At 37.2% G+C, this 22,171-nt stretch overlaps 1 protein-coding gene across 9 annotated transcripts in view; it reads left to right on the forward strand.

Moving 5' to 3' along the window:
• itpr1b (inositol 1,4,5-trisphosphate receptor, type 1b) overlaps positions 1 to 22,171 on the forward strand; it is a 135,982-nt gene that overhangs the window by 110,183 nt on the left and 3,628 nt on the right. For all 9 annotated transcript variants that reach the window (XM_084100479.1, XM_084100483.1, XM_084100477.1 and 6 more), the window contains 8 exons: positions 1,825 to 2,000; positions 2,738 to 2,902; positions 3,062 to 3,251; positions 4,054 to 4,140; positions 5,284 to 5,429; positions 7,627 to 7,792; positions 9,089 to 9,249; positions 20,940 to 21,101. In XM_084100479.1, the coding sequence (XP_083956605.1) occupies positions 1,825 to 2,000; positions 2,738 to 2,902; positions 3,062 to 3,251; positions 4,054 to 4,140; positions 5,284 to 5,429; positions 7,627 to 7,792; positions 9,089 to 9,249; positions 20,940 to 21,101 (1,253 nt within the window). The remainder of the gene's footprint in view (positions 1 to 1,824; positions 2,001 to 2,737; positions 2,903 to 3,061; positions 3,252 to 4,053; positions 4,141 to 5,283; positions 5,430 to 7,626; positions 7,793 to 9,088; positions 9,250 to 20,939; positions 21,102 to 22,171) is intronic.

Below are 22,171 nucleotides of genomic sequence, written 5' to 3' on the forward strand. Positions count from 1 at the left end.
ACATAATAATCTTTCATGCACAGCATCATTCTCTCCTGAACTCATTTTCAAGTGCATTTGGGTTCAAAGGTTCGAGACCTCTATGTGTGTGTGTGTGTGTGTGTGTGTGTGTTTATTTATTTATTTATTTTCTCCTGACCTAATTTGCATTTGTGTCCCAAAGTTTAATAACTTTATTTACTTATTAATTTACTTTGCAATCATCAAATAATTTTGTGAATTATATTTTGCTTTTCGAGCTGATATGATCAAAGCCTGATGATCAAGTTTTTTTATCATTTCCAAACATCATCTTGTGCTTCATTGGAAGAAAACCTGTGCAGGGAAGTCACATGATCAAATCCAAAAATGTACCTATGTGATTAGTGACCTTGAAATAGTGCAGAACCTTAAATGATTTCTTGTTCATTTGAACTTGTTTCTTTGTTTTACATTTTTTAAATCCTAAAATGTATTTCTAGGTTGAAATTAGATTTTGAATCTTGGATTTTTTGTGTAGTCTGTATGTGTGTGTGTGTGTTTTTATGGAAATGAATGGAACAGAGCCTTTGACGTCCATCCGTTGAATCACTCTGGTCTCGCTTCTGCAGATTTCCTGGACAGATTTGCAGTCTTTTTGGTCCAAACCCCAGCTCGGCTCGGCTGAGAGCCCGTCCTTGCTCGGTTCCCGACGCTCATGCATCTTTCAGTCGTGGTATTTTTAGCACGCCGTGTTATGTAACAAGCACCTGTCATGTGGTCTACTCGCAGGCAGGAGAGCGAGCGAGCTGGAACGATTGCCTCTGTGAAGATCCTGCAAATCCGACTGACCTCATTTTTCTTCTCTGCATACATACACACACACACCCCCGTTTAGCAATCCCACTAAAATATTCCCACATAAGACCTTGCTGTACTGTATGTTTTAATGCCGTTTGCCTAGAACAGGACTTAAACAAGGATTAAAATCGATGCCAGCATGGCTCACGACGGAGCTTCATCGAACCTTAACATATTCAAATGTGTCACTCTTTCTTGGTTATGTAACTTTTTTTCAATTTTTTGTTTTTTTTCAAAGCATCTTTCCCCTGAGGGCTAGAATGTGCCCGAACATGTTCAGCAGGTGAAACTGCAAGTACTTTTGGGAATCCCATTTAGATCAACCATACCGAATTGCAGTTTCAGATACACAACAGTCATGGGTAATGACAATGAAAGTAATCTTACCGTATCATCTGCACTTCTGTTATTTCTCATAGATACAGTATATTTATTCTTAAATGGAGTTAGTGAAAGTTCTGTTTTTTCCCACCTAAACCCATATGGCTTAATTCTGTAGAGCACAAAAGGAGAAGTTTTGCTGAATGTCTTGACTTTAATTTTCCATACACATAATGAAAGTGAGTGAGTTGTAAAGCTCCTAAAATGGAAACAAAGCACCATAACAGTCCACATGACTTGATATTCTGTTTTATGAAATCTTTAATTAAATGGTACTTTTTGGAGCTCAGCTGCACAAGTCCTCACTTCTTTTGTATTCCATGGAAGAAATAAATCATGAGAGTGAGTAAATGATGACAGAATTCTTATTTTCATATTTCCGTAATCAGAAAAAGAATGTTGCACATGCTGAGACAACCTAAATATGACACAATTCCCAGAAAGACACTGGATTTGCTGATCAAAATCTAAGTTGAATCCCAGAGACAGTTGAACACATGCGGCCTGTAGCACTGGTGACGCTGTAACCGTGACAGATGGCGTGATAACATGTCACTTCTGTGGTATTTTTATCCCAGAGCTTGATTGATTGGCACTAAAACGTGTTTACTTGTTTCTTCTCAGGCACCCTGGAGCCACACCTCTCTGCACTGCTGTGGGCAGCAATGTTGGTTTCACTGGCCATAGTTATTGTTCTGCCCCAGCCTCACGGGATTCGGGCGCTCATCGCTTCCACCATATTACGCCTCATCTTTTCGGTCGGCCTGGAGCCCACCCTGTTCCTTCTCGGGGCCTTCAATGTGAGTGAACGCCAGTCTTCTGGCAAAACTCCTCGGGTCGCGATGTTGTAAGAGGGCAGCTCAGTGTGTTTTGCACCGAGGTGTGTCGTGCGTCACTGGGGGATACCACACAACTTTCACAGTCTGATGTTAAAATGGACTTGGCTCACACAATAACTCCACTTTCCTCTAATAGTGTGCACACTTGGTGTGCATCAAAACCAACTGTCAATTTCAAATTACCTTAAAATTAAAGGAAAAGTTCACCCAAAAATTAAAAGGGTCATCATTTTCTCACTCTCATGTCGTTCCAAACCCATATGATTTTCTTTGTTTTGTGAAAGAAAGGAAGTCATGTGGGGATTTTCATATATTATTAAAATCTAATTTATATCTGTGATGCAAAGCTAATGCATAATTAGTTTGTGTACTCAGACATACACCAAGAGTTAACAATTTCAGCTTGTTTACATTAGCAAAATCATTAGCTGAATGCTGTGAGAATTCAGTGGCTTTATGTTTAAATAGGTAAGGCTTCGTAATAAGTGCATGGAAGCGTCATAATATGCACATTGAAGATTGATGCAATCACTTCAGCCTGTAATTTGCGGTGGCGCTTCAATTGGTGGTCTATCCGTAATGATACGCTACAGATAAATGTTCTTTTTGCTAAATTTTACCTCAACTCATTACATATGAGCCAAAATTCTGTTTAGACCTGTGATTTAAATCTCTCAATCTTATGGTTGTCTTTTCAGGTGTGCAATAAAGTGATTTTTCTAATGAGTTTTGTGGGAAATCGCGGTACGTTCACGAGAGGATACAAGGCCATGATCATGGACGTGGAGTTCCTGTATCATCTACTGTACCTCATTATATGCAGCCTTGGAGCTTTTGTTCACGTGTTCTTCTACAGCTTGCTTGTGAGTACACACGCACTTTCATTCGCTCTACCAGACATACCGTATCCGTCTTTCACACATGAGCGTCTCTTCTAACTCTGACCTCTGACCTCTCACACTTTCACCGACAAGTATACTGTATACGCACATAGACAAGCTCTCATCTTACTCTCTGTCCAGCTCTTTGACCTGATCTACAGAGAGGAGACGCTGTTAAACGTCATCAAGAGCGTAACCAGGAACGGCCGCTCGATCGTTCTGACCGCTGTCCTGGCTCTCATCCTGGTCTACCTCTTCTCCATCGTTGGATACATCATCTTCAAGGATGACTTCATCCTGAACGTGGACAGGATACCCAATAAAACTCTTGGTGAGAATCACAGATGGATTTCTGTCCGATGTTGCCCAAAGCTACGCTCTGTGTCTAAAAAGGAAAACTGAAAAGTGGCAGTTCATATTGTACATGGGAAATATCGGGTTACAAACATCTAACTGGTTATTTGACAAACCAAAAGAAAGAAATAAGAAATGATATGGTTACAGAAGATAAATCCTATTTGAGGACCAACATGATTTTTTATTATGACATTATTTTCATGACAATTAATGTAATTTGTCTTCTAAATCTGATTACTGTAATGCAAGAAAATTTGCTAAATTGATCAAAAGGGACAGTAAATATATTTACAATGAGACAAAAGATTTGTTTTTCAAATAAATGCTATTCTTTTCATTCCTCAATGAATCATGAAAAGTGTTTCTGATACTGTTTTCACCATTGATAATAATAATAATTAATGTTTCTTGAGCAGCAAATCATTTCTGAAGGATCATGTGACACTGAAGACTGGAGTAATGCTAAAAAATTCAGATTTGCCATCACAGGAATAAATTACATTTTTTTATATATTAAATAGAAAACAGTCATTTTAAATTGTAATAATATTTAACAATATTGCTGTTTTTTTCTCTCAAAAACAATAAAAAATCTTCCGGATAAACTTTTGAACATTAGTGTCACAATTTAAATATCTGATATGGAAGTAATTGTTATTCTGCCTTTAATTGTATGCTGATTAAAATATAAATAATAATTGTGCTACAGTATTTTGTGTAATACAGTAAAAACTCTTAACAATTTATATCTCCTAATCTTTTTCTTCTACATTCAGAGCAATCCGCTAGTAAGATGGGAGAGTTCCTCGCAGGCGCGGTTTGTCGGAAAGAGGAGAACTGTTCCACAGAGACCATCATGGATGGTACGAACCCCATTACCCTCAACTCTCACAACTCACACACATTTAGAGTCATGAGACAAGGAAACGAGAGACTCAACGTCCACCAGAATCCCTTTTAGGTTACAGGGGTGATGTTTAGGGTCAGAGGTTAATGACAGTCAGGCACTAAATGTTCAGCAGCTTCATGCTGGTTTCGAGGTTAGAGGCTAAGCCAGTATAATTAGCATTTGCTAGCGGGTCTTTGAGAATGAGCAAATTTAAGATGTAAAGCCGGCCTAATTTGATCACTGGAACTGATCAGCCAGTCTGAACCAAATAAATCTGCTCTGCATGGCTTTTCTGCCCCTGTGAATGTGTCTCTCTTTAGCACATCAGTTAACACTGAAAGACCTTGATTGGGCCAGTCTGAAACTTAGGCTATCATCGCTATTGCACAAACTTATGGTTACTTATGGTTAGGGATTTGAACCAGCCATCTACATAGAGAATAATGTTTGGAACGTACACTACCATTCAGAAGTCGTTTTTATGTTTTTGAAAGGTTTCTTAAGCTCACCAAGACTGCATTTATTTGATCAAAAATATATTAAAACAACTGTTTTAAAATAACTGTTTTCTATTTTAATATATTTCAAAATATTATTTATTTCTGTGATGCAAAGCTGAATTTTCAGCATCATCACACAGTTTTCAGTGTCACGTGATCCTTCAGAAATCTTTCTAATATGCTGATTTGCTGCTTAAGAAACAGAAACAGTTTTGCTGATTAGTGTTTTTGTGGAAACAGTGATACTTTGATGAATAGGAAGTACAAAGAGCAGCATTTATTTAAAATGGAAATCTTTAGAAACACCTTAGCAATCATAACTACAACCACTCACATTAAAAAAAAAAAAAAATCTAGTTGTTTATATAGTTCTGTACTTCTTTTCAAATGATCTCCTCTCTTTATGAATGAGATGTTGTTCAATATGTGTTATGATCTGATAACTTTCGATCCTCTTTAGGAAAGCCTTTTACCACAAATGCTATTTTTGCTCTGACATTTGCATGTATCGACTGTCTAGACGTAGAAGATTCCACTGTAATACAGAGCCCTTTTGTTAGATTAGGTAGATTTTGTGTGTATTTGCTTAGTGCTTATTGACGTGTTGTTTCCTGCAGCTGTGGGAGTTCAGCCGGCTGCTGTCGTGATTGAGGATAAGGAGAGGACATGCGACTCGCTGCTCATGTGTATCGTCACCGTGTTGAGTCACGGCCTGCGGAGCGGCGGAGGAGTCGGAGATGTTCTGCGGAAACCTTCTAAAGAGGTGCCACATCTAAACTAAGAATTTTCGTTTTTTTTATTCTGCCTATGGCAGACGGGAAAGTGTTCGGAAACTACTATTTTTCCAGTTGCACTTGGTGTGATTACGCACTTCACCTTTAGCATCATTACAAATGCTGTTATGATCAGTGATTGGTGCATTTTGAATAGCCAATCAAATCCTTTTTAGTAAATATGTTTTGTAAATTAGGCCGCTTTGTCATAATTATAGAACAACATACAGTATAGGAGGAAAAATAGCTTATATAAGGGGCATTTGAATATTGTGTCAGACAGTAAGTCTTCCATCAAAAAGGCTGAGGACCACATTCAGAGATTGAGTTTGAAACAACGCTGATCTTATCACTTTTACTCTTAAAGGGGTCATGACATGGATTTTTTTATTATTATTATTATTTTACTATGTTCCTTGAGGTTCAAGGCACAGTATGTAAGCTTTGCAACTAGAGGTTGCTTATTCAAAACAATAACAAAGGTGTAGCTTGATGATGCCATGAATGAGCGTGGAATCATGTGAGTTAACCTCCACAGCCGATGGAAAGCAATCCGACGGGAGTCAGGCAGAAATCCGTCTCTTTTGTGCCCACTTAATACTACTATTAAGTGTCATAGTAATATGGAGACTCTCCATAATAACATATGGAGAGCAGCTGCTTTTGTTTCTGCTCTGGCAGCCGTAAGACCACGCCGAACGCTGTAACGCTGTGTGTGTTATATATCAGGAATGGTGAGAGAACATTGTGCTTGGTACATTTTTCGTCTTCAAACCAAACTTGGGTCTTCAGCCGGCAAAGTTTAAATCCCGTCTGGCCAGCGCGCTTCCCATAATGTTGTTAAGTCAGTAGGCATCTTTTGTGTCTGTTTGAACACACTCGACCACATGAGCGTTTACACTACAAAAGCAATCTGGTTGAATGCGTTTTTGACCACCTCTGGAAGTGGTCGAGCTCAAAACGTTTTAGACCACGTTTACTCCCGTATTTAGTGTTGTCCACTTGTGATCCGATTGACTAAAATGCATCTTAATACCAGGTGTAAACAGGGCCTGAGGCATGGTACAAACATGTTACTTGCAATAAATCAAGAAAACAAGAGATTAAAACAAGAAGATTAGCCCAAAAACAGTTGCTCACTTGTCTGTATAAAGTTAAACAGCCACTGTAATGATTGGCTGTCATTGCATAGGAAACAGTATCAACTCCCACTCGCTATTGCACGTGAGTGTTTTGAAAGCATTGTCCAAATAAAACTGTCATTTAGAGACAAATCATAATGAAATTGTTTGCTTTCTGTTTGTGATGTAGCTACTGTCATTTCCAATACAGCTGACTGCTTCATTTTACAACAGGTTTCTTTGTGAACTCTCCATTACACTGTGCCTCCTTTACAAAACAATCTGCAGTCAAATTCTCCGAACAAGCATATAATCCTCTGACGCGATGCATGACGGCATTAAAAATAAACCATCCACTTGTTCCTGACGCTGGTATCCTTCTGAAGTATCCACTGAAATGAGTGTTCTATATGTAGAGTACGTCAGAAAGTGAACGGGTATCTGTAAACTGTATCCAGTGTAGACAGCGTCAGTGATTATAATGGGTTCTATTTGCCTTTGACGTGATGCTCGAATACGGTACAGGTGAATGCCAGCCGTTAAGCGACTGAACCCCAGTAGGCGATGTCATGACCATTACTATGGTGCGATGATGTAAAACTATTCGTTGATGTCTTGCTCTGGTATTCTGGTCACAAACCCCACAATATCCAAACAAGCCATTTTTTTTAGCTTGATTAAATAAATGCTTTGTTTATAATGAGGAGGATGTTTTAAGATATGAAACTAGGATGATGTTTTAATGGTACAAATACCTCTTATATGTCAAAAGATCAGGGCAAAATTGATTTCTGATGTCATGACCCTTTTAAAAATAAATGTTCTTTATTGCCATCAATGATTCCATGAAGAACCTTTAACATCCATAGATCCTTACCATTGCACAAATGTTCTTTTAGATTTTTAAAATGTTCTTCACACTAAGTAAAAAATTATTCTTTTAAGAACCGTTCACTGAAAGGTTCTTTGGGGAACCACCATAAGTGGTCCTTTTATGGCATCAGTATGAAAACCCCCATTTAAAGCCTTTATTTTTAAGAGTGTTCTTCATCTCTTTTCTCTGTAGGAGCCTCTGTTTGCAGCCCGTGTGATCTACGACCTCCTCTTCTTCTTCATGGTCATCATTATCGTTCTCAACCTCATTTTTGGGGTCATCATCGACACTTTTGCTGACCTCAGAAGTGAAAAGCAGAAGAAAGAAGAGGTTCTGAAAACAACCTGCTTTATTTGTGGTGAGTGTCTACATTCCCTGGACCCCAAATACGCAAATTATCGCTTCTCTAAATCACAAAACATAATGCAAACAAATGTGATCTTGATACACATCCCCTGACACATGGCTTCAATTGTTGTTTATTAAAATAAAAAAAATGTTTAAGGGCAAATTAGAACATTAAACCCTTCATACACAAATCGTTACCACCAGATGGACGAGTTATGCTTAACGCTTCATTGAAGATCCAGGCATTTACCCACTGACCTACAAAATCCCGGGGTTGACGGGGCATGGGATGTAGGAATGAACATATCAAGCTAAATATGTCACAAGGCCAGTTGAGGCCAACCCCTTTTCTCTTTTTTAAAATAACGTCGGTCTTCCCAGCAATCCTGAATGAAAGTTTGAAGACGCAAGTTTAACACCGTTATCTTTAGTGAATCACAGACTGTTTCATTTCATGTACCATTGTCCTATAAATTTCATAGGCCCATAAAACGGTTGTTTTGCTCCAGCATAAACATTAAGACGCCCCCTCTTCCCCAGAAGTCTTTTTCATAACTCGCTGTGGAGGTGGAGTGTCTTCCTGTTGCTACTTGGCGTGTTTGACCGTGTTAGTGTGAGACCAGCTGTAAATGATCGTAATTCTCACAGTGCACACATCTATTATATAAGAACGCTGTTTTTGACTCATGTGTTTTTGAAACGAATTAACATTGAAACTGCAGTTTGTTGGGATTCAGATCATCTCTAGGATGATTTCACGATCCATGACTAACATTTGAAAGCTCAACGCACAACAGTGTAAACTACACACAGGAACACTAATCTGAAATGAGAAGCACAAACGTGCGACTGGAGAGTAGATGACGTGTTGCGTCAAGTGACAATTTCCCAATGTGTTCACTCACGAATCACGCATCGAAATTAGACTGTTTTTGTTTTGTTGTGACCATCACAAGATTCATAACCTCCATTTGCTCATAACACGCACCATTCACACTTGTAAACAAACGGTTTCCCTGTGGTTCTACTTCCTCTTCCAGATACAGTGCAGTTTTCTTTGAAACCATAAGATGCATCGTGTCAAAATCTTAAATGATTGTTTTCCCTCTCACTGTATAAACTGCATAGAAGCTAAAAACGTTCCTGACCTGAACAGATTCTTGTTTTTGGACGTTTGACCATCGGTCAGCTTGTCACTTCAAGATTACTCCTAATCTTGATTTTCTAAACTGACCTCATGCACCTCAAAAAAGAGCCATTTAAAGCAAGTGACGCAAACTCATTTCACTGTGTTTCTGCTCTACAGGTTTGGAGAGGGACAAGTTTGACAACAAAACAGTGTCATTTGAGGAGCACATTAAGGTGGAGCACAACATGTGGCATTATCTCTTCTTCATCGTGCTTGTGAAAGTGAAAGACTCCACCGAGTTCACAGGGCCTGAGAGCTATGTGGCCGAAATGATCCGGGTAAGGGATCTGAAGCTCAGCAGCAGACTATTTAAAATTAAATGAAATTTAACATTCTAGATGTGTGTGGTTTTGTGCTGATATCACAATAATTTCAATCAGTTTTTTTTACAGACTATGCTACTTTTTAAAAAGATAAAAAGAAAATATTTTCATTCACAACAGCAAAGTTTAATTGAAATTGAAATGAAGTGTAACATCTTAAGTGAATAAATCACATAATGGAACCATTTATTCATTTAAAAGGAATATTCTGCGTTCATTACTAGTTAAACTAAAAAAACTGCATTTTTATGGCATAATTTTGAAAAATTTATTTCAACTTGTCCCTCTTCTTTAAAGAAAGATTACAATAGAAGTGAATCCATAAATGGTAAAATATGACATTTTAACAGATGTTATGCACAAAAGTTTGGGGTTCGGTAAGTAAGTAATGAAAGAAATTAATACTTTTATTCAGCAAGGATGCATTCTCAATTGATCAAAAATGACAGTAAAGACATTTGTAGTGTTACAAAAGATTATTTTATTTTCTATTTCAAATAAAAGCTGTTCTTTTTAAGTTTCTATGCATCATAGAATCCTTTTAGCAGCACAACTATTTTGTTAAACATTGATAATAATAATAAATATTTCTTGAGCTGCAAAGCAGCTTTTAAAATGACTTCTGAACGATCATGTGACACTGAAGACTGGAGTAATGATGCTGAAAATTCAGCTTTGATCACAGGAATAAATTACATTTTAATATATATTAAAATTGAAATTGTAAATTGATACTCAATATTACTGTTTTTACTGTATTTTTGATCAAATAAATGCAGGCTTTTGTGAGCATAAGTAACATTTTTGCTTTTAAAGCCTCAGAAATTTTTTCAAATTTTCTACTATTGTAAGCAACTGTTGTAAATTAAAAGCAGTTGCCTTGCAGGAAACTTAGGTGACCATAAGGTCATTTAAGCCCTAGGGCCGAAGTCACATGATGAGAGCAAAATCGGCCAATGGCATGCTGCAAATTTGAATCAGTGGATGTGTTTGTTTACTGCTGATGGGGTTTTTGTGAAATCTGGCAGATGATAACGCTGTGATAACGGTGACATTGAGTGTTTACTTGTACACACAGAGAGTTACTATCAAACAGCACACGGATATGGTGTTTGTGTGTGGGTTTCTTTCCCCCTCTGCATAGCATGAGTTCAGAGAAGCCGTTTTATATCAGATTTCCAAAGAATGATGTATTTACGAGGACTAAACCATTCCATGATGCATGCGCAAAGGCTTGTCTACCTCTTAAAACCTTAGCTCTTTCTTGTAGCTCAGACAGTAGAGCGTTGGCACTTGCAACGCCAAGGTCATTTAGTTTGATTCCCAGGGAAAGCAAGAACTGATAAGAATGTAAATGCCTACCTTGAAATGCAATGTAAGTCGCTTTGGATAAAAGTGTCTGCTAAATGCATAAATATATCTTTTTACTTTTAATACTTTTAGTCCACAACCTTGGAGCAGAAATGAGCCTATTTGACCCCAGAGGTTTAGTTTGCTGTGGGGAATGTGGCCTACTTTAAACTTTGCCTTTGGCAAAGGAATTTTGCACCAGATTCCTCATAGTAAATCTCTCAAATGACCCCCAAACCTTCCTCTTTGACTTATATAATCACAACTTTGTGACCTTAAGTCTCTCGGGGATGCCGAAGCTTCTGTTTGCTTTGAGACTGGAGTCTTAAGATGTTCTGAAAATGGCTAGGAATGTGTTAATCCTTGAGAAAGGCTGTGAAAGCACACACACATACGGCTCGTTTCAGTTGGATGACCAGAGGAGCGGGAGTTCCCCTCATGATTGCTAAATGTGTGTATGCCTTTGTATGCATGTGTTTCTTTGAAAAAATAGCTTTTTCTTAAAGCACTATGGGCTTTTTCTCAGAAAAACACTTTTAGTGAATCACTCAATGAATACCGGTCTATTAAGTGAAAAAATGCCTTTCAAAATGAGGGTACTTGTGTTGTTCATTTAATCATCCTGTTTTTTCTTTATTGCCTTTTATATAGGTCATCAAATGCTTTGCTTAATGCAATGACATGGATCTTTAATAGCATTTTATGTCACTTTTGAGTAATTTTAGTGAAAGAGCAGTGCTCAGGAAAGCCCCTTCTGCACAAGTGGTTGTTCTATTGACGCAGATGGCGCAGCGGTGGGTTTCTGACACAGTTTCTGATCTGGGTGGTGTCTTTTGGCTCAATTCCCGACCTCTGTGGCACATTTTAAGGGTTTGCCCACGTGGTCTTATGAGGAATCACCTGACTTGGGATTAAAATGAGAAACCTTTGACCTGACAACAAAGGATAGAGCAATTTGTGATGCATCAGTAGACAATGCAAGGTCTCTCTGAGTGGCTTGTGAGCAGGTGAGAAAGAAAGCCGAGCATGCTGGGTAGAGCTTCAGGCTGAGGTTGGTAAAGCCATGTTTGACTAGTAAACACATGAAGTCACTTTTTAACACTTTATTTAGACCTGGAAGACACTTTAAACCTGGAAACGAGTTAGCATTTTTGAACTTCCGCTTCGATCATCCCGAAGTCAATGGGTTTTTTTCAGTGGATTTTTGGTTAAATGCCTGAGATAAAGTCAACAAGCTCAATATATTTTCACATTTTATTCTACTACCAAAAATACATTAGGAATATTTTTTTAAGCTTTTGCATGTCTTGAAAATGGCAGTTGCTAACAAGTGGCTAAATGGGACTTCAGAGGTTGTCTGGACTTTAAGCGTCATCAGGCCAAACTGGAAAAGTCATCTACTCACTAGTCCACTTTTACAGCCTCATTGTGTTTATAACACAAGAATCGTCACTCGTAATGCAGTGCTCAATATGGCGGAATAAGTCCCGCCTTCTAAATAAGAGCCAATCGCGCTCCGGTTCCCATAGAAACAGTCAAACGCGCGCTTCCACTGCGCATGCGCATTAGCTTGATCCAGCCTGAAAAATGTCGTTTTCTGTCATGATTCGTGCGAAAATTCATTAGCAGTTGTTGTAAGTAAGCTTATAAGTTAATCGTAAGTTTGGCGAACAGTTTTGGAGAACTTGATGTTTCCCCATTCAAAGAGATAGGAGCTGCGTTTACATGCCCGAGAGGCGTTTCAAAGATGGCCGCCGACTGAAATGACTTACACACTTTTAGCACACTTTTGCTATTATAAATCAATCCGAATGATATTTTGCACATTTGTGATGGCGAGTTTGAAGATGTGCGACCATGGTTTAGTTCGTTTATAGCCTAACTTTAGCTCTTTTCTTCTGCCGATGGTGTTAAAAATTCATAAAAGTTGTTCATTTGAGAAGATTATACTTTAAGTACAAAACATGTACGAATCTTAAACTGTGTTGGTCACAGAGCTTATTTTCGACTGTAGTCCAAAATCCAATGGAGAAATCCTGTTTCAACTTCTGGGTTGACCTACAAAAATATGTAATCCCTGCAGCACTTACACAGCCTAAAACAAAGTGCGTCTAAATTGTTTTTAATTGTAAGGAAAGACCTTATCTGTTTGATTGTCTACTTTCGTTCAGGTAATTGAGGTTAGATCAAGCAAGTCTGTAGGTAGAACCCCTAGATTAACCTGCTGTTTTCCCTTCAGCCTTTTTCCCCTGTGAATATTATTCACAGCTTCGTGATGACGTTGGTCGTAATTGTCGTGCTTTGAAGCGGTGCGTGAACGCTCGGGTCCCGTTCAGGACCTGAAGATGTTGTTGCTGCTCAGACCACAGAGCATCCTGTCTTAGTGTGTGGGCTCTTGTGGTATTAGTAATGAAATTCACACTTCCCTCATTTCCATTGAAGCAGCAGATACAGTTGAAATTGATGTGGCTAGAGCACTCACACATTTACTGGCAATGCTGTCAAGTGTAAACAAAGCTTAGGAAATAGAGGTTTGAGAGGGGGCTGGTTCGGACGCACAAACGTGCACAAACACACCCAAACAAGTGTGAAACCAAAGCAGCAGGGTAAAAATATAAGCTGGATATGTTTCTCTTGCCCTTTTTCCGCTGATCCAAAAATGAAGAATCTGTCATCCACTGACCTTCATGTCGTACCAAACATGTTTCTTGCATCTGTGCTACATAAAAAAAAGCCATTTTGAGATTATTTTTTTTTTTTTTTTTTCTCCATACAATGGATGCCAATGGTAGCTAAAAACTGTTTGGTTACCAACATTCTTCAAAATGTCATCTTTTACATATGTGGTAATATACTGTATGATGACAACACAATTATTTTAAACTATCCCTTTAATGTTTTAAGGAATCTTTTTATATATATACACATGTGTACATATATATTTATATAGAAATAGCAGTAGTTCTCGTTTCTGTAGAAGTGAGACCAGAGGAAGTGAGTATTTCAGCGTAGGTCGTGATGTAGACATGTCACTATATCCTCTTCATGTCGCTAGATCCTGCATCAGAGACGCTGGTTTTATTTCATTTTTAAATTTGACATAATTTGAAATAGCTTATAAGTCGCCCGGTATTATAAATGATGGTTTTTCTTTAAACAATAACAAAAATAGAATTTTTGTTATTATTAGAACATCAAAATAGAACATCAAAAACAAATTCTTCATTATTATCCGGTGTCAGGAACAGTGATTTTAATTAGATTTCTTTTCTTTTTCTTTTTGAGAGCACAATTGTTTTCAGATATTCAAAAAAGCTTAAAAATGTGTTTAAAGTTTTGCATATCTTAATAATCACATTTAATTATAAAGAAAAAGGAAAAAAGTAAAAGGAAAAAATCTGATCCAATTTCTGGTTGTAGATATTAGGTAACCTTTTTTTCCCCCCAAGTTCTTTTTTTAATAAGATATATTTGTCTGAAAAGTCTCATTAAACAGTTTATTTAAATTACAATTTAAATAAATAGTTTATGAAGGCATATTCAGAATTAGTTGTTTAAAGAATTACAATATATATACTAGTGCTGTGAATTGATAAAAAACAATTAATCGCAATTAATCGTGCCTAACGTATTTTTTTTATATATATTTTTTTATATTGTAATACTTTCACATTAAATCTCCAAAATAATGTATATTTTAAATATTTGTTTAATGTCATGTTTTAACAAACCACTATGATTTTTTTCCTCAATTTTAGCCATTCAACATTACAGTATAATTGAAAGCTATCAATTTAACATTTTAATAGACTTTGTTTTAATTTCACTTAAATAAAATCTTAACATAAACTCATTGTTATAAATGTCACATTTAGCTGAACCTTTAATAAATCGGGGCTCAACACTAAGGTTTTTTTCTACTCTCTACTTTTTTCTACAAAAAAGTTATTGTTTTCATTGTTTTTGACCCATGTAACCTTGTACGCAGTGCTTTAAGATTATCAGGTAGGTCTAACAGGTAAATATTCAGAAATTGAATAATCAAACACTGCACAAAATATATAGATTAATCCTTATTAAAGTTACAAAAGTTATTCAGTCAAGAGCAGTAAGTGATCTTTTGTTATTTGATTGACATTAATGACATCCGCAGGTTTATTAGGCTGCTGTCACTTTGGATAGCTATCGGATCGTGAAAAGACCAGGTGTAAATGCCCTCCGAAACGCAGTCGAGACGGATTTGAATCCGATCGCTCAAACCACTTCAGGAGGAGGTCTGGCCGCATTCCAGACGAAACTGGACAAGTGTAAATGCATCTGGTTGTTGAAACCACATATGTAAATTTTACTCCTCCCAAAAATGTTAAAAAAATAAACGTGTGAGAGCGTGTTATAGGCTATATGTAATGTTATAGCCAGATATGACGACGCTACTGGAACACGCATCACCACAGATGAGCAGCTGAGCATCTATTCATCAAGCCAACGTGCAAACTATCGCAAATCAAAGTGAAAGTAAGGCGCAGATGCTTAACACACAATCATCATCGTTAAAAGTAAAGAAACAAAATTATCTTACCAGGGCTGTTGCCGCTCTCTCTTATTGCGGTCTTTGATTTAGAAATTTTAGCTGATGATCAATAAAATTGCAGCTCATATCGGTTACTTTCGGTGACGTGCACTCCATTAAATCTGCATAGTGTGGGAATTGAAGATCGGATTTAAATCTGTTTTGCAAAAACACATTTATGTGACCAGGTGTAAATGGAATCGTATTGATAAATCAGATAGCTATCCAATCTGAGAAAACGCATGTGGCCAGGTGTAAACAGCCACTATAAGACCTGACTCTCATGACACGGATCATTTAACACTTTTTAACTCATTTAAGACTGCTTACGAGGATACTCGACAAAAGGAGAATTTTGACATAATTTTGTGTGTTTTTGTCCGTTCAAGCGTGAAAGAGAACTCAGTGTGGCACTGGCACTCTGTCTGAAGCAGCATTCAGTGCATTTCGGGCGTTTGTTCACAGAGAGCTGCTTCACAAACAGCTCGCCAGTACAGATTTGAGTTTATTTAATTTTTTTTGCGGTTGAATGGTTTAACGGCACTTGAATCAATAATAGTGTGATCATATACAGTAGCACAACTAAAGGATGACAGAATTTTTTTTGTTAATTGCGCTATATATTTTTAACGTGTTAAACTGAAAACAATTAATCGCAATTTTGACAGCCCTTATATATATATATATATATATATATATATATATATATATATATATATAATATGAAGAGATCAGATGCAAAAGCCTCTAAGTGCCATCTGAAATTTTCTTCTAGAATGATCATTTTTATCAAGCTTATAAGCTTATCAAGTATATTTAAGTTCAGTAATTTCACTTAAATGACAATTCATAGGTAATTTTCATTGCCATTTAAGTGAAATTACTGAACTTAAATATACGAGCTTGATAAAAATGATCATTCCAGAAGAAAATTTCAGATGGCACTTAGAGGCTTTTGCATCTGAACTCTTCATATATATATATATATATATATAAAAAAAGAATATATATATATATATGTATATGTATATATATATATATATATATGTATATGTATATGTATATGTATATATATATATATATATATACACATATACATATACATATATATATATATATATATATATATATATATGTATATGTATATGTGTATATATATATATATATATATATATATATATATATATATATATATATATATATATATATATATATATATATGTATATGTATATGTATATATATGTGTATATATATATATATATATATATGTATATGTATATGTGTATGTATATACATATACTATAATATATATTGGTGCCCCTTAAATTTTTTAAATAATAATAGTTTAATAACTATATTCAAAAGCTGAGTTTGTAGGGCATCATTCATCCAATGTACGGGTTTTGGGCTGGTAGGACCTGTGTTAGTCTGAACAGCGTGGGTGACGTTGGTCTCCTCATTTGACAGACTCTCTGCGGTGCAGTGTTTGCTGCAATCCAGGGCTGATTAGAGATAACTGCGTGTGCCACTGTGATGACGATGACGAAACCGGCTGACAGCTGGGTCCATGCACAGACGACAGTGTTTGTGGGCGGAGGTAAACACAAACCTCAACATCTGTGGCAGCAGGAAGTGAGTGCATACGCACTCCTCTGTCTTGTTCTCAGAATGAGTGAGAGCATTACCTGTGATTTTCCCCTGCGCCTGAGTGGAACTGTCTGTCTGAAGTGTGTGTGCGCGGCCCGTCTGAGATTTCAGAGGCAAAGGGGACTTCTCTGCTCTCTGCACCTGCTGTCTTTCTGTCACACACACATGCATACAAGTGTGTAGCTGACTAAATTACATATGCATGAAGTTTTTTCCTCCAACACTTTAGGTTAAAGTTTATATAAATGTACAAGGGAGATTATTTTTAGATGTTGTGACTGGTCACCATTTCCCTGGATTCTGCCTGACTTTATTTTTATCTTTTACTCTGAAGCAGAAACAAGCAGTAACACTTTAGATTAGGGTCCAAATATCACTATTAACTAGTTGCTTATTAGCATGCATATTAAGATATTGGCTGTTTACTAGGACTTATAAAGCACATATTAATGCCTTATTCTGCATGACCATATTCTACATCCCTTAATAGCTAAACTTAACATCTACCTTATTTACTATTAATAAGCTTTTTATATTGAGGCAAAAGTCATAGTTAATAGTGAGAATCGGACCCCAATCTAAAGTGTGACCAAACAAGCTTTTTTTTTTGTATAAAACTACTTTCTCCTAATGTGGATAGACAAATATAAGTGAGCTGTTTGTTGGCTTTCCAAAATACATAAAACTGGCTTTTTGCTGCTTTTCAAATATTGCTTTGTTTATTCGAGTGGCCTGAAATGTCATTTTATGGCTTAACCAATGCTGTTATTTTGAGGCGGGGCTATCTGTTTAATTGACCAATGGCAGACATTTAGGATCACTAGTCATCACTAGATGCACGTTCTGCTTTTGCAGTTCACTTAAATAGTCCTACGGTGTGCTAAAACATTCCAAGTATTCCATGCAGTGTTTCTATAAATATGAGAACATAACTTTATGCATAGTTGTTATAAATAGAATTTACAGAATATGTTCACTGCATTCACAAACCTCTCTTGTGTGGACTTGTCTGTATGCAGGCCGAGTTAATTTTAAAAACACTGATGTGTTTTGTGTATTTATGTGCAAGCAGTCCAGCTTTGGGGAGAAAAGGAAATGCATGACCAGAGAATGAAGTGTCCTTTGGCCGTTCTCCCTCTCCCTCCAGCGTTCTGTAATGTGACTATCACTTTTTCCCTCCGTCTGTTAGAATCCCTCTCGTCCTTATTAGGAGCTGGTTCTGACCTTTCCCACAAGCCAGAAGTCAGACATTCTGCAATCGTAATCGTCTCGGGTCGGAGCTCGCACTCCCGCTGCTGTCAATGATCGCTTGTTGTACTATTAAACCATTTTGAGATATTGCAACTAAAGGTTTGTACTAGTCACAGCCCATTAAAATCACTGAAAAAGTCAAATATACACTTTTTCTTGCCTGTGCAATCCTCACAGTCAACGTTTTTTAATGTGTTACTATGCAATTGTTAGGTTGTCTGGGTGGTATCGAGTAAGTTGCTATGCATTTGCTAAGTTGTTGTATTGTTATGCTGTTGTCAGGGTGTATGTGTTTTCTAAGGTATTCTAAGGCCTTGTCCACACTAATACATTTTCATTTGAAAATGCATCTTTTTTCCTCCGTTTTGGCCTTCCGTCCACATTGATAGTGTTTTTGTTCACAAACTTTTTGAAAACGCTCTCCCAAATGGATAAATTTGAAAAACGTTTTCGTGTTGTAGTGTGGACTGTGAAAACGGAGGTATTTGAAAACGATGATGCATGTTTAGTCATGTGACGCATATTGTACCCATACATATCTGTGGTTATACTGGCATTGTTGTGCCTGCTAAATGCTTTCATAATGTTGCTAAAGAGAAATGTTCCAGCAATATTGCATTCCTGCAAAGATGACTGAAAATGTACTCGCAATTGCTGTCCTGATATGATGACTGTTGCGTTTTAGACCATGCCATTTTGAGTACATCCTGGACGCAACACATAGTGGTGCGATATTTTGCTAATAAACTTTATTAGCAAAGAAATTTAAATGGTATTTTAGCAGGAAAGCTGTGGTACTACATTCCCCATTCTGTATTCTTTGAGGTTGTTTTGGCTGTTTAAATTAGTGTGTATAATGTCAAATATCTCATCAGGAGGATGGTAGATCCCCCCTTGTTAAATAATTGCTTGCCACTTAGGGAGAAACATAGTGCTCAATGTTTTGAAGCTTTTATCTGAGGGTGAAGCTGTCCTCATGTTCATGTGACTTTGATACTGCCTTTCCTTTGCTGTAATCATATTACACATAGGGAATTTTGTCTGATGTAAACACACACACTATCTTATGAACGGATAGACAAAGAGGGAATGTGAGATGGAGGAGGACTTGATTTCAAGCACCCCTTTAGTCAGGGTTTGACTTCAAGAATGGTTTGTGCCATGTGGATGAAATCTAGGAGAGGGAGTTCAATAGTTCATATACAGTCAGACTTTACTTGCTTTCAATAACAAAATATCAAACAAGACAATTGTGCAGTGATTTTTAGCGGATGTATAAAGTCAGTGTCCCTCAAATTCACACAGGTGTTTGTATATATACATTTGTAATCGAAATTATTCAACCCCATTGTAGATCAGGATTATTGGCCAAATTTACAGACTTTCAGCTGTTTGCAGAGAACAAATCAAACAAAATTAATTGAAATAGCTTAACACAACAAATGTTTCAAGTGGTTTCCCAAAATTCAACTGAAAATGCAACTTTTAATGACTTCTGCTGTCTCAAAATTATTCAACCCCCTGAACAGCACAACAGCACAAATCTGCAAAACAGGTGTTGTCTCAAGCACACCTGATGCAACTAATCAAGGGCTTCATTAGTTGCACCAGGTGTGCTTGATCTAGAACACGTGAAATATCTGAGCTGGCTAGGTTTGTTAAGTGTCATGTTTTGACTGCATGTTAGAAATTGTCAAAAGTCAAAAGAATGGTCCAAAAAGTTAAGAGAAAATATCATCGCCCTTCACAAACAAGTAACAGGATACAAAAAGATATGAAGGCACTAAATGTTCCTAGAGACACCGTTGGAAACATAGTTTTGCAGTTCAAAGTCAAAGGAACTGTGGTTACACTACCTGGACGGGGCAGAAAAAGGAAGCTATCAACGGCTGCAACAAGATTTCTGAGAAGGCAGGTTCAGAAAACCCCCAGAGTGACTGCAAAAGATCTGGCAACAGTCAATGAGGTTTCAGGTTGCACAGTGAGGTTCATACTAAACACATGCCAGAACTCCAAGACGTACACCACTACCGATCCAAAAGCACAAGAAAATCTAAATCATATAAATAAAACTTTATTTGGTGCTCGATGATGCTCTGGGGCTGCTTTGCATCCTCTGGCACTGAAAACCTGGAGCGTGTGGAAGGCAAGATGGATTCATTGAAGTTTCAGGAAATCCTAGGAGAAAATCTCATGCCGTGAGGAAGCTGATCCCAAGCATTGGAGACTTGGTTGCAGAAGGAGTCCTGGAAGATTCAACAGTGTCCATCACAGTCAACTGACCTGAACCCCTTAGAAAATCTCTGGTTGGATTTGAAGGCGGCAGTTGCAGCTCGCAAACCCAAGATTATTACTGAACTGGTGGCATTGCTCATGAGGAATGGGCTAAGATTCCTCAGTAACGCTGCCAGAAGCTGGTGTCTGGTTTTACATCTCATATGCAGCAGGTCAAAACAGCAAAAGGGTGTCCTACTAAGTACTAAAGTTGCCATTAAGGGGTTAAATAGTTTTGAGACTGCGGAATTCATTTTACTCCAGTCTTCAGTGTCACATGATCCTTCAGAAATCATTCTAATATGCTGATTTGCTGCTAAAAGAAACATTTCTTATTATCAAGTTTGAAAACAGTTTATGCTGCTTCATACTTTCAGAATTCTTTGACTAGAAAGTTCAAAAGAACAGTATTAATTTGAAATAGAAAAATTGTAACATTTTAAATGTCTTTACTGACACTTTTAATCAATTTAATGCATCCTTACTGAATAAAAATCATACTGCAATATAATTATGTGTTACCAAAAACACTAACGTCTAATATTCCAACAGGAACACAACTTGGACTGGTTTCCACGTATGCGGGCCATGTCGCTGGTTAGCAGCGACGCCGAGGGCGAGCAGAACGAGATCAGGAGTCTTCAGGAGAAGCTTGAATCCACCATGAAGCTCGTTTCCAACCTGTCAGGCCAGCTCACTGAACTGAAAGAACAGGTGAGTGACGATGCTTTTGGACTGATGTCAGAACATTATGTCCAAAGTGGCATGCTGACGTGTTAAGCCAGTTCTTCACGCTCCAATGAAGATGAGGTGTAGTCTTGACCCGTTAAATAGACTTCACAGACTAGAATTTAAGTTGGTGTGAGTGAAACTAGACCTTCAAGGTCAGTCAGTATGAGTCCACAACCTCTACAAGGTTGAATTAGTCCAAAGGTCAATGAGTCATTTCTGTCTGTCTTTCTCTTTCTGCTTTCAGCTCGTGGTATTTAAAATGATCTTTCACCTGCGTCACGAGGCCAAGTGTTGTTTCACTTTTATTCAGCCGCATTGTCGTCCAGATGAAGTTCTGCGAACTCGAGCTTGTTTGTTTCCACAGATAAACAGTGTTGCACACACACGGTAGATGAATATGATAAAGTGGGTCATTGACTTAGACGCTCATATTTTGATTTGATGGAAATATGCGTAACGGGATTTGCTGTCAAGTAGTCGATTTCTTGTAAATATGTCGAATTAACACCAACTTGAGGTGTGTAGCCACATGAAATGGGAAGTGTCTAGAGGGAAGTTGATCTGTTTTTGTACTCCAGACGAGGGAGAAAGGTCATTGTTTGGCTAAAATAAAGCGAAGCAAGTGAAAAACAACAAACTTTCACTGTTTAATCTGCGTCAATGTGGCGGTTACACGCGACAAAACCAGTTTTGATTTTCTTGTCCTTACTTTAAAAGTTGAAGCTTAGAAGAGAGAATGAAAACAATTCTTCACACAACCATCCAGAAAATATTGAATTTTGCTGATAGATCTTTAGGCTGTGTTTTCAGTCCATCATCTTGTTGAAATATTATAGCACTTTTTCTGCTATCATACACGCTGTCCAAATTAATGTGAAATCAAAAATTCAAGTATTCGTATTTACAATACAAAAATTAACCATTGATATTAGAATGGTTTAAAAAAGGGAAATCCCCAATACATCAAATCCATAGTACATATATTCTTCTTGACAAATTAATACACTCAAGTAACAAAAAACAGTTTTTCAAACTTTAATCGAAGGTATAAT

Source organism: Abramis brama (assembly GCF_963993115.1).
Source record: "Abramis brama genome assembly, chromosome: 23".
Lineage (NCBI taxonomy): Eukaryota > Metazoa > Chordata > Actinopteri > Cypriniformes > Leuciscidae > Abramis > Abramis brama.